Raw genomic sequence first — 12,778 nt, forward strand, 5'->3', positions numbered from 1 at the left:
CAGACAAACACGAAACGTGCCTGTGTGGCCACTAATAATAATATTTCATTTTCTACTCTATCTCTTTCTTGAGTTCTCTTTACTTTCTTTTATTATCCAAACAAAGTGCAAACACTACAAGAAAAAGGGGATATATAGCTACAAGCATTCTACGACAGTCATTCTGCAAATTGTCTCTACTTTCGCATTCTACACTGCTCCTTGATAATTCGAGAATATTTGCCATCAACCAATGAGAATATGTCACCTGCATATTATCACGAAATATTGTAGATGTCACCCTATTAAAAATAAGCTCACTAATCGTGTGTTGGGCGAGGTTACGAATACCAACGAGATATTAGTGAGGAGTACCCCACTCCATGAGCCCTCATTCCCCACTCAATTCACGTTTTCCATTCGGGAGTTTTCCCTTGTCCCCATCGAGAGCAGATCCTCTCCGTTACTTAAGGAATCAAGTAAAAACCTGACCTTTGATTCAAAAATTAAAAAATGGATAAATTGAATTTTAAGGGTGTAGATCCCTACTGCTCTCCGGTAAAATTTAAAATTGAGGGAATCGTCTCTCGTACCCGTCCATACTAAGACCCAATCATTCATCTTAAAAAAATCAAACAAATAAATATTAAAATATTATCGTGGGTCTTATAACATCAATAAGCATCACATATATAAAATAAAGGGTTAAATAATTTATTTTTTATCCTAAAAATAATAAAGGGATATTTCCGTGCCCCTAAATTTTTTTGTTTTTTGTTTTTTATATTTTATTTTTTGACATTTTTTTTAGCAACAACAACCCTAGAAATATATTAGATAAAAACCAATAAGAAAGCCGTATACTTTGTTCCTAGAAAAGTCTAAAATTCATGAAGTGACAATATGGGTGACAATGGAATGATTTTCTTCCCAAAAATATGGGTGACAATAAAGTGCATAATATTAAGCCAAACGATTCCTGATTTTCCAAGGCACCATAGCAGGATTGGCGAAGGTTTTGATAACAAGCTTAGAGTCAAACTCTAGCCAAAGATATAAGACCAGTTTTTAGAGGCTGCATTCTCAATGTGACATTCCTTGACACTTTTTATACATAATATAGTGATACAAAGTTTTGACATAATAAATGAATATAACATGGACATGTCTTGAACATGGATTATATATTGATATTAACATGTACATAATTTGGTTATTAAGGACCAAAAATGGAAAATTTTGGAATGACAAAAACATCGCTTTTTATTTTTACAGACTAAAATCAAAATTCGCTATATTTTTTAGAGATAGAAAACTTATTTTATCCCAAAATAAATTTATACACATTACTGTCCAAAAAAATGAATATATACAAGATTGAAAACTCATTTTGATACCTCACAAATTTTTGACGGAACAATTTAGTCTCTAACAAAAATAAAATCTAAATTAATCTCTGATATTTTTATACTAGGGACATATTAGTCCCTCTGTTATAACGAACTAGAGACTAATTTGTTATAAGTATATTAAAATAGAAGGAATTAATTTGAGTTTTTTTTTTTAGAAATTGAATTGACCTGCAAAAAATTTGTCAGAAATTAAAATGGCTCTTCATGCCAAATACTATAAAATATTTATATACTCACGAATATTAGAATATTTTGGCAAAATGTTATGGACGGAAGTCCTTGTAGAGATGATTTAATTGTAGAAAGGAAATGAGAGAGGGTTTATTTTTCATTTTTAAATTAAGAACACTAAAAAAAAATAAAAATTTAAGTACGTTTAAAATTTAAGGAAATGAGAGAGGCTTTTAATGGGGGATTTTAATGAAATTATTGCTCCAGGGGAACAAAGAGGAGGCAACTTTCATCAAAATAGAGCTGATGGGTTAATTTCAGTGATGGACAATTGCAACCTCATTGACTTGAACTGTGTAGGCGGAAAATTCACTTGGCACCGAAATTGCAGAGGGCAAAGGAGCATTGCTAAAAAACTAGACAGAGGGATGGCTAATTTATCGTGGAGGCTTAGTTTTCCAGAGGCTTTCTTGGAGACTTTGTGCAGGTCAAATTCTGATCACAATCCTATTTTATTACGTTGTGGAGGGCTTCCTATTGCTAGAGGGGCGAAGCCTTTTAGATTTGAAGCAGCATGGATGAGTCATTCTGAGTATGAGCAAGTGATTAAAAATGCGTGGTCTAAAGAGAGGGGAGCTCCGGTGGCTGCCCTTAATGCTATTAAAGAAGATTCCATTATTTTTAACAAAGAAGTGTTTGGTAACATCTTTCAAAGAAAGCGTAATTTGGAGAATAGACTAAGGGGTATTCAAAGATCCATGGAGAAGGTGGATTCAGCCAGACTTATTATGCTTGAGCATCAACTTCAGGAAGAGCTAGACAAGGTTTTGTATCAAGAGGAATTATTGTGGTACCAAAAGTCGAGAGAAAAATGGGTTAAATTTGGGGATAAAAACACTAAATTTTTCCATGCTCAAACGATCATTAGAAGGAAAAGAAATAAAATTCATGGTCTCACTTTACCTTGTGGTGCTTGGTGCACAGATGATATTATTCTGCAAGAGGAGGCCAATAATTTTTTCAAGAACTTGTTTGCTCCTATATCTAACAATCAAACTATTGTGTTTGATATTGATCATGTTCCCAAGCTGAATGAAGATCAAGCCTCGACCTTACTTCAACAAATCTCTAAAGAAGAAGTCCTTGCTGCTCTCAATCAAATGCATCCGCTCAAGGCTCCCGGTCCGGATGGGTTCCAAGGGATCTTCTTCCGTCGTTATTGGCATATTATTGGTGAGGACATTTATAACCTTGTTAGTCAAGCTTTTAACACAGGTTATTTTAATCCCTCATTAGCAGAGACTCTTATTTGTTTAATTCCAAAAATTGATTGTCCTAAGCACTTCAAGGACTTCAGACCCATTAGCCTTTGTAATACTTTATATAAACTCATTACTAAGGTCCTCGTGAATAGATTGAGACCTATGCTTGATAGTATCATTGGCCCTTTTCAGAGCAGCTTTCTTCCTGGTAGGGGAACTTGTGACAATGCAATTATTCTCCAAGAAATTATTCATCATATGAATAAATCTAAATCGAAGAAAGGGGATGTTGCCTTCAAAATTGACCTTGAGAAAACTTATGATAATGTGAATTGGAACTATTTGAGATCTTGCTTGCTAGACTTTGGCTTTCCTCCGATAATTATCAAACTTATTATGCATTGTGTGAGTTCTTCATCTTTATCCTTGATTTGGAATGGGAAAAGACTACCGAATTTCACTCCGACTAGAGGCTTGAGACAAGGGGATCCTCTCTCCCCTTATCTTTTTGTGATTTGTATGGAGAAGCTTTCTCTTGCTATCTCTGAAGCTGTGCAGAAGAATTCTTGGAGCCCCGTTCAGATTTCTAAGAATGGACCTAGATTTTCTCATTTATTTTTTGCAGATGATGTCCTTCTTTTTTCAAAAGCCACTTGTGCTCAAGGGAGAACCATCGCCAATTTATTTAATAGCTTCAGCATTGCTTCTGGGCTGAAGATTAATTGTGTAAAGTCTAGAGTTCTTTTTTCCAAAGGTGTGCCCCGCAGCAAAAGGGACAAGATAACTAATCTCTCCTCCATCCGCAGTACAAATTCTTTAGGTAATTATCTTGGTTTCCCTATGGTTACCGGAAGAGTCAAGAAAGCTGACTTTGCCTTTATCATCGATAAATTAAATAGTAGGTTGGCTTCTTGGAAAAATAAGCTGCTCTCTAAGCCTGGTCGGGTCACATTAGCGAAGTCGGTGATGAATTCGATTCCTACTTACTATATGCAAATTAGTTGGCTCCCTTCATCTATTTGCTCTCAAATTGACATGATGACTAGAAAATTCATATGGAAGGGCAACTCCAACAAAGGGATTCATTTAGTTGGGTGGAATGTGGTCACTAAATCTAAGGAAGATGGCGGCCTTGGTGTACGTCTTGCAAGAGAAGCAAACACAGCAATGTTGGGTAAATTGGTTTGGGGGTTGCAACAACAATCTGATAAGCCTTGGGTTCACATGCTTCAAGACAAGTATCTACACAATAGGCCTCTTCTCAATAGCAAAAGGAAATTTGGCTCCCCTATTTGGAATTCAATTTCTAAGGCTAAATTAGCCCTCCTTGACGGGTTTTATTACAGGATTGGTGATGGAAACTCATCTTTTTGGTACACTCCTTGGATGTCTAAGGATCCTCTCTGCAAATCATTAGATTATGTGGCAATTCAGGATAGTCAGTTACGCCTTAAGGATGTATTTTTTAATGATTCTTGGCACTTAAAGCAGCTTTACACTCCTTTGACGATTGACATAAAGAATCTCATCTCAAATTTTCATCCTATGTTGAACGTTGGTGTACCCGATTGTTTTACTTGGAATGGTAGTCTGGATGGTGTTTATACTGCATCTTCTGGTTATAGCTGGTTGTTGAAAAAGAAGCAAGAAAATCCTAACAATAAGTCTTGGAAATGGATTTGGAATCTTCGAGCACCGGAAAAAATTAAATTTTTTATATGGTGTATTTGTCATAATTCCATTCCAACTCTTGATATGTTGCATCATCGACATCTTGCCCAAAGTAATATTTGTTCCAGATGTTTAGCAAATGTAGAAACTACTCTGCATTGCCTTAGAGATTGTCCAGATGCTGCTCGTATTTGGGATGCTATTGGCTTTCGAAATGGTGAATTCTATAGTCAAATGAATCTTGATCTTTGGCTGAATAATAATGTGAAAGGTTCAGGTGCTCAGTTATTTGTAGCAGCGTTGTGGTGGAATTGGAGAGCGAGGAATATTGTCTGTGTTGGTAAAGAAAACATCAGTTTGTACAAAATTGTGTTGGAAGTGCACAAACTTGCTGATATTATTCATTCTTGCTTTCCTGGTTCAATTCAGACTAATGATTCCATGAGATGGATTTCATGGCATCCTTCTCGACAAGAGGGATATGTTTTAAATGTGGATGGTAGTTGTTTGGGCACCTCGGGCAGAACCGGTTTTGGAGGTTTAATCCGTAGAAGCGATGGTAGCTGGATCATTGGTTTCAGTGGCTACTTGGGCTTAAAAGACAATACTTTTGCGGAACTTATGGCAATTTACCATGGCTTGAAGATTGCGAGAGACTTGGGTTTTTCGAGCATTGTGTTATTCGGATTCCCAAACAGTCTTGGATCTTATTTTGAAGGGACATAACATCTATCATTGCTACGCTGTTGTTATTACTAACATCCAGGATATGTTGAAGTTGAATTGGGACATTACTTTATCTCATTCTCTCAGGGAAGGAAACTTCAGTGCTGATTGGCTTGCTAAGTTGGGTTCGGCGAATGATACCAAGATAAAAATTTGGGAGTCCCCTCCTGAAGCTTTAAAGAGCATTCTTCTGTCTGATGCTTTAAGGGTACTCCACCCTAGAGCTTAGTTTTCTTTTTGTCTTTTTCTTTTTAGCCAATGTACCAAAAAAAAATACTGTGTTCATTAATTATATTATTCTTTTAATTATTTTAAAAATATCTTATAGTATTCTTAATTTAACAAGATAAATAAATGAAAGATTTTAAGTTTGGTTTGAATATGTGGTAATATAATCTTATGGCTTATTTGAGATGTAGATATGAATAATGGAGAGTACGTGTTTTTATGTTGTTCTTTTTAAACTCTTGTATTTTCTATTATATTATGCACATTTTTTGTTTGATTTTGTGTTAATATATATATTTAATTTCATTTAACTTCTTTAAAACAAAGTAAAGAAAAATAAACCCACCCCTCACATAATTCACTCCAAAATTCAAATGAGATAGTCCCAACTAGTGTTTTAAAAACCGGACCGGCCATCGAACCGGCGAGGCACTGGGTCATTGGTTTATTGGTCGAACCACTGGCTCATTGGTCGAACCGCATGACAAACAGGATTAAACCGTATTAAATCGGTAGAATGAACCGGTCTCTATATAGTTATTAAACCGATCTATATATATATATATATATATATATATATAGCTAAAAAAATTCATAAACTCATAATGTCACATGTTTTTAAATTCAAATCCTAAACATCGTCGTCATACACATTAAAATAGTACAAAATACAAATCCAAATAAGTTTTAAACAATGTGTAATTGTTACATAAAACATAAACGGAATAACAAAGCATGTAATAAAATAATAAAGTGTCTAATATATATATTGAACCGAGTCGGTTGTACAATTTCGTCTCTATAAAAAATTAAAATTAAAATATAAATTAAACTGTATAAATATTATTTATGATATCATCCCATCTATCATTAATCAATTAAAAAAATTAACTTGTCAAAGACATAAAATAATGTTTAGTTTTTTATTTTAGAAAACTTTTAAAAGAGTTGAAATTTTACACAAAAGAAAGAAAAAAACTTAAGTGACGGAACCCGTTTGGAATCGTCATATTTTATCCTCAAATAAAATCATACATTCTATTTTCTTGAAAGAAAAAAAAAAAGAAAGGAAAAAAAAAAGTGAGTGAAGTAAATGGTTGGTAAATTTGTTCAAAAGCAACAGTTTGATTATATATATATTTGAATGCAATTTAAGAATCAACAATTTCTACTGGCGTAGTGGTTGAAAGCCTGATCCAAGCTTCTTGTTGGTGGGCCGCGTGTGTTCGATTTCCAACCTAGGCAAATATTGAATTTTTTTTCCAAATAAAGCTGCACGTGTTTAACCGGTTTAATTAAATATTGACCGGTTCAATTGCATGAGTGGTTCAATTGCAGACCGAACTAGTGACATGTCCGGTTGCCGGTCGGACCGGCCGGTCTGGTCCGATTTTTGAAACATTGGTCCCAACACAATTCTCACTTGGATATGCAAATCAACATCGTCCTAATGTGATGTGAGGTGGGGTTGGCAGTGTTGCACTAAAGTAATGAGTGCCTTACAACTTCGGACACCATGTTGATGTTGTTTTGATCTAATAATCTTTATTGACTATAGTCTTCATTTTTGAAACCGTTCTGGTTTTTCTATGTGCACATATATATCTTTACCATTATTATTAGTTCAACTGTTTTCTTTATGGTACAATTATTATTGCCACCTATAAACAATAGGTAAACAAAGTACCTATATTTTAATTATAAAAAAATAAAAAATAGAATAGATTTTTCCCTTCAATCTTATCTAATTCTAAGATTGTGTTTGAGAGTTTAGAGAAAAAGTGGAGGAAAAATAGATAGAATTTTTGTAACTTTTTTGTGAGAAAAAAAACTTAAAGGCTTAAAGTAGTGTTTTAAAAACCGGACCGGATCGGCCGGTCCGACCGGCAACCGGACATATCACTGATTCGGTTTGCAATTGAACCGGTCAACATTTAATTAAACCGGTCAAACACGTGCAGCTTTATTTGGAAAAAAATTCAATATTTGCCTAGGATGGGAATCGTACACGCGCGGCCCACCAACAAGAAGCTTGGATCAGGCTTTCAACCACGACGCCAGTAGAAATTGTTGATTCTTAAATTGCCTTCAAATATATATATAATCAAACTATTGCTTTTGAACAAATTTACCAACCTTTTACTTCGCTCACGTTTTTTTTTTTCCTTTCTTTTTTTTCTTTTCAAGAAAATAGAATCTATGGTTTTATTTGAGGATAAAATATGACGATTCCAAACGGGTTCCTTCACTTAAGTTTTTTTCTTTCTTTTGTGTTAAATTTCAACTCTTTTAAAAGTTTTCTAAAAGAAAAAACTAAACATTCTTTTATGTCTTTGACAAGTTAATTTTTTTAATTGATTAATGATAGATGGGATGATATCATAAATAATATTTATACAGTTTAATTTATATTTAAATTTTAATTTTTTATAGAGACGAAATTGTACAACCGACTCGGTTCAATATATATTAGACACTTTATTATTTTATTACATACTTTGTTATTCCGTTTATGTTTTATGTTACAATTACACATTGTTTAAAACTTATTTGTGTTTGATGTTTAAAACTTATTTTGATTTGTATTTTGTACTATTTTAATGTGTATGACGACGATGTTTAGGATTTGAATTTAAGAACATGTGACATTATGAGTTTATGAATTTTTTTAACTATATATATATATATATATATATATATATATAGATCGGTTCAATAACTATATAGAGACCGGTTCATTCTACCGATTTAATACGATTTAATCTAGTTTGTCATGTGGTTCGACCAGTGACCCAGTGGTTCGACCAATAAACCAATGACCTAGTGCCTCGCCGGTTCGATGGCCGGTCCGGTTTTTAAAACACTGGCTCAAAGTGAACGAGAAATTTTATAGTAAAATAAATGCAAGTTGGATCTCAAGATTGGAAGAGACAAAATATTCGAAACAACGTCAAAAGTAAATCTCCTTAACCAGTTTTGGATAAAAATCCATAATTTTTATGTCAATGGGGCAGGGAAGGGAATGTGCGAAGGATGCTTCTCCGCTTCTCGCTCCACCTTCAAATTTGTTCCTGTCCTCGATCTTTTTTATGGGAGAATTTTTTTCTCCATCGCCATCCCCACAGATCTCCATGGTACCCACGGAGGTCCATGAACATCAAAAATAAAAAAATAAAAACTTTACTTTTCGATCAAAAGCATGACATCAGTAACTTTTAAAAAAATAAAAACATTTTTTCCATCAATAACAGAAAAAATAAGAGGAGTAGATAGTGTGTAAATTGTATATGTACTTGGTGCACTTTTCTAAGGTTAGTTGTGTAGTGAAACAAGAAAATAAGATGATCACCCTACTGATAGACTCTTTGTTTTTTAACATACTAACTATTTTTTTATAAAAAGTAATTAGAAAAAATGTAAAGTTGTATAATTATATATAACTTAAATAATACGGTTGGGTCGGGAAATCCGCGGTGGCGAAAACTACTTCCTCGATCCCCGGCCCAAAATGTCTTCGGAGCAACTTTTCCCATCATTTCTGTTTCTGTGGGGGGAAAATCTCCAATTTCGGAGCTACAAATAGATAGTTCTCACGGAAAATTTCATTAACATATGCAAATTGACATCTCTTTACTGTGTATTATTTTATAAGGATGAAGTCATTTTTATTTTGCATCCAAATTTATTTATTTATTTTATCCATAAATAATTAGTGATGTAAATCGTATCAATGTAAAACAAGTCTGAAAATAAGAAAGAAAAAGGTTAAATTAGTTATGAAATACAACTCAAAGAGAAAGACTCCAAATACAAATAGATTTTTGTTCACAAAGCACCTAATAACTATCTAACACATACCATATGAATGTGTTTAGTTATGGCTTATTTATTAGTTGCCTCTAATCACTACATTTATATTGAGCTAACCATACCCTCTTCTGATGAATCTGTTTCAGCCACATTAGCTAGACCTAATTCAACAGATTTTGAGTTAATAAAATTACATTGTTTTCTAATCTCTCCTTTGTTCCCAGTTAACACACCAATATTTCCCATTTTAATCATTGCAGCCGCAAAGCTCTCATAGAAAGCTTTTTGGTCAGCACTAAATTTGTTGACAATGCTAATGGTATCAGCACCCGATGTTGAGAACAACTCTTGATCACTTTGAAGCAATCCCTTTTTAAGTTGAAGATTGGAGTAATAGTTTTTGTCAAATTTATCAGGAGTTGTAGGATCAAAATTAGCGAGGGGAGTGCCAGGTCCACCGTTGGGACATATATTGCGCAATTGTTGTAAGTAAGTTGTGTTAAGAGTTGGATCAGGATTTCCAGTATTACTGAAGTTGTATAATCGGCTAACAAATAAAGAACAATGAGATCTTCCAATTGTATGGGCGCCTAAAAATCGAAACATATATAGATCAATAATCATATACTATTGTTTCAACATTCACATCATCACTATAATAGCCACATAGAATTTTTTTTAATCAAAAACTTAATGGATCAATTTAAGTTTCGTTAAAATAACTTAAAAGACTGTCAGGGCAATTTCATATATATTTTATTAAAAACCAAATGTTACATACCCGAGAGAGCAACTAGATCAGTAGTGTTGAGGCCTTGAACGGCAAATGCAGCTTTAAGTTGATCCAATGAGTTGAAAGGAGCCGGAAGGTTTTGATTAGCAAGTGATTGGTTGGCGGTTAAACTATCCCTTCGTCCTAAAGGAACTTTCCAATCAGGACCTTGAGCCTGTATTATTTCATCATAGAACAACAACAGAATTCATTGAAAAGCAAAGATACTATACTTCTTTTATGGATAAATGAAAATACTATACTTCTTTTGGTCTCATATATATATATATATATATATATATATATATATATATATATATATATATATATATATATATATATATATATATATATATATATATATAAGCAAAGATTTCTTTTTCAGATTCATTGAATATAAGACATGGTATATATATGAGTCTGAAAAAGAATTTTTTGATTATATATAAAACATGAGGGAGTATAATATAAGATAGGGTATACATACCAGAGTAGATGATAATTCAGCAGCAAGTGCAAGAATATCAGCACAAGAAACTGTGTTAGGACAAGCTTTTTCCACTGCTGTTTTGATTTGGTTCACAACATCCAAACCTCTTAAAGAGTTGATATTTGGGAAAGCATCTTGTTCTGTCACAATGGTATCAGTTTTGTTCAGCAAAACTGAGGCATCACAACCCTGTTATAGTAATGGATCAAATAATTAGACAATATTTTTATAAAAAAAGCCTAATCAAAATTATCTACTTTACAAGTAATAAACAAAACTCAGTTTGCAATATTTTGATTACTTAATTGTTTCATGTATTAGAATTAGAAAACAAGTTCAATTGGTTTGAACTTTGAGCTAAGGATGAAAAGAATTAAAGGTTTCAAGTTCAAGTTTCGGTGAAGATAAAAAATAATAACATTAACAATTAATTATTAATTACGGTATGTATAAAAAAAATTACAAAGCACATTAGATAACATAGTTTTAAATTTTAAACAATGTCCAAAAAAACAGAGTTTTGAATGACTGATGTTTGAGGTGGGAAATTGCTTTCCTAAAATAGTAACAAATTTTGATCCTTTTGTTTCTACATGTTGCCTTCAACTAATATAATTAGAGTGCTTCCACACAATTTTTAACACACTCTGAAAAATACATTCTTTATTGATTAAAATTTAATTAGATGTCACTAAATTATGTAGGCTCCACAAAAGATCAACATATCTACATAAATTTCAATCAATAAAATCTTGACCAAAAACAAAAGCACTAGGACACTAACCGTGAACACCTCAACATAAAAATTTAAAGCATGACTCACCATGTCATGAAAGTCTAAACCCTTAAGAAAATAAAATCATATCGAAGACCAGTCATTTTACCTAGATCTAATCTAATAATAGTTTCATTAGTCGTATTATTTGAACATCAAAATACATATACATCATATATAATGGTAGAGTATGACTCTAGTCTAGAGGTTCAAACTTGAGTTCTTAAATCTTTTGGGCTAGTTGTGCAAAAAAATTAATTCAAGAGGTTCAAAATGCCAAATATATAAGATTATATTTACATTAATTTTAAAATTGAAACTTCAGTTAAACTCCCTCAAATTAATACTTTGCCTCGGTCTCTAATCTAATCGCGTATGTTTATTTTTATCTTTATATTTCTTCTAATTTTTATCTTCTACAACTTATCCGCGTAAAATTTATAGCATATATATCCAATTCACTAACCAAAAACACAAAACATGGTGGTGAATGAGTGAATCAAATGAATATGAATTAAGAAGAAAGTGTACATACTTGAACAAAGCAATCATGGAAGTGAAGTCTAATAAGACTAGCAAGCATTCTTGGATCTGTCTTAGAAACATTTCTTACGACTTCACGAACAATGGAACTAACATTAGGACAAGTTTTGCTGTAAAAGGAGGGACTAAGTTGTGCATTTGAGGAAAAAGGTAACACTCCAAACACAACCACAACATAGCACAAAGCTATTGCTATAACATGAAGAGAGTTCATTGTTGTTATGAGAGAGTGAGAATGTGCATATTGATTATATTATAAGCTTTTATTTATAGACACATAAAATGGGTATGAGTCATGAATGGCTCCTAGTAAAGGCGTGTGGTTGCAGTGAGAACATTATTATTAGTTTATTACTACACATTGAGGTGCAAATATTGACCGAATAAAACAAAGGTCCAAATAGTACCACTAGCATATTGTGCTATACTTTCAATTTCAAAGATTTAACCTATCTCTAATATTATTATACTATACCATGATTCACCGTAATTTTCTAAAATATAGACTTAATTTACTGATAAATAGATAGGTCTACGATACAAATTTTGAATTTGAGTTTTATTTTGTACAAGTTTTAGATTGGACTAAGATCAATTTAACGTTGGGTCCACCCGATTTATCATTATGAAATCTCTATCCTCTATTTTATCCACTTCAGAAAAAATCTAAATTTTATTCTGTTAATATTATTATCGGAGAATTCTAAATACTCTCTAAGATTCAGGGACGGACCCAAGGGGGGCAAGCAGGGGCTCCAACCCCCCCTCCCCCATGCATATATGTTTAATATATATAATTTTTAATGTATATGAGTTGCTAATGACACCTTTTAATTTACTCACTCTTATTTTAGGTGCTTCTAAATAAATTATTGTGATTTTATCTTATAATTTTGAGTTAAATATATTTTTTGTCTTTATAAAATTAAGAGTTTTTAA

General features: G+C 32.7%; 1 protein-coding gene across 1 annotated transcript; it reads right to left on the bottom strand.

The window, feature by feature from the left end:
* Positions 1 to 9,199: 9,199 nt before the first annotated feature.
* On the bottom strand, positions 9,200 to 12,224 carry LOC123897661 (peroxidase 15-like). The gene is made up of 4 exons (XM_045948378.1): positions 11,832 to 12,224; positions 10,519 to 10,710; positions 10,041 to 10,206; positions 9,200 to 9,849 (listed from the first exon to the last, which is right to left on the bottom strand). Exons 1-4 carry the CDS (start codon positions 12,051 to 12,053, stop codon positions 9,362 to 9,364), a joined length of 1,068 nt encoding a protein of 355 aa, XP_045804334.1. The 5' UTR covers positions 12,054 to 12,224; the 3' UTR covers positions 9,200 to 9,361.
* Between the last annotated feature and the right edge of the window lie 554 nt (positions 12,225 to 12,778).

Source organism: Trifolium pratense, linkage group LG7 (assembly GCF_020283565.1).
Source record: "Trifolium pratense cultivar HEN17-A07 linkage group LG7, ARS_RC_1.1, whole genome shotgun sequence".
NCBI classification, from domain to species: domain Eukaryota; kingdom Viridiplantae; phylum Streptophyta; class Magnoliopsida; order Fabales; family Fabaceae; genus Trifolium; species Trifolium pratense.

Excerpts from the sequence above, each read along its gene's own strand:
- LOC123897661 (XM_045948378.1), bottom strand. The coding sequence starts at position 12,053 with ATGAACTCTCTTCATGTTATAGCAATAGCTTTGTGCTATGTTGTGGTT. Across the intron at positions 10,711-11,831 it reads TCCATGATTGCTTTGTTCAA|GGTTGTGATGCCTCAGTTTT; the intron begins GTATGTACACTT and ends TTACTATAACAG. Across the intron at positions 9,850-10,040 it reads TGATCTAGTTGCTCTCTCGG|GCGCCCATACAATTGGAAGA; the intron begins GTATGTAACATT and ends TTCGATTTTTAG.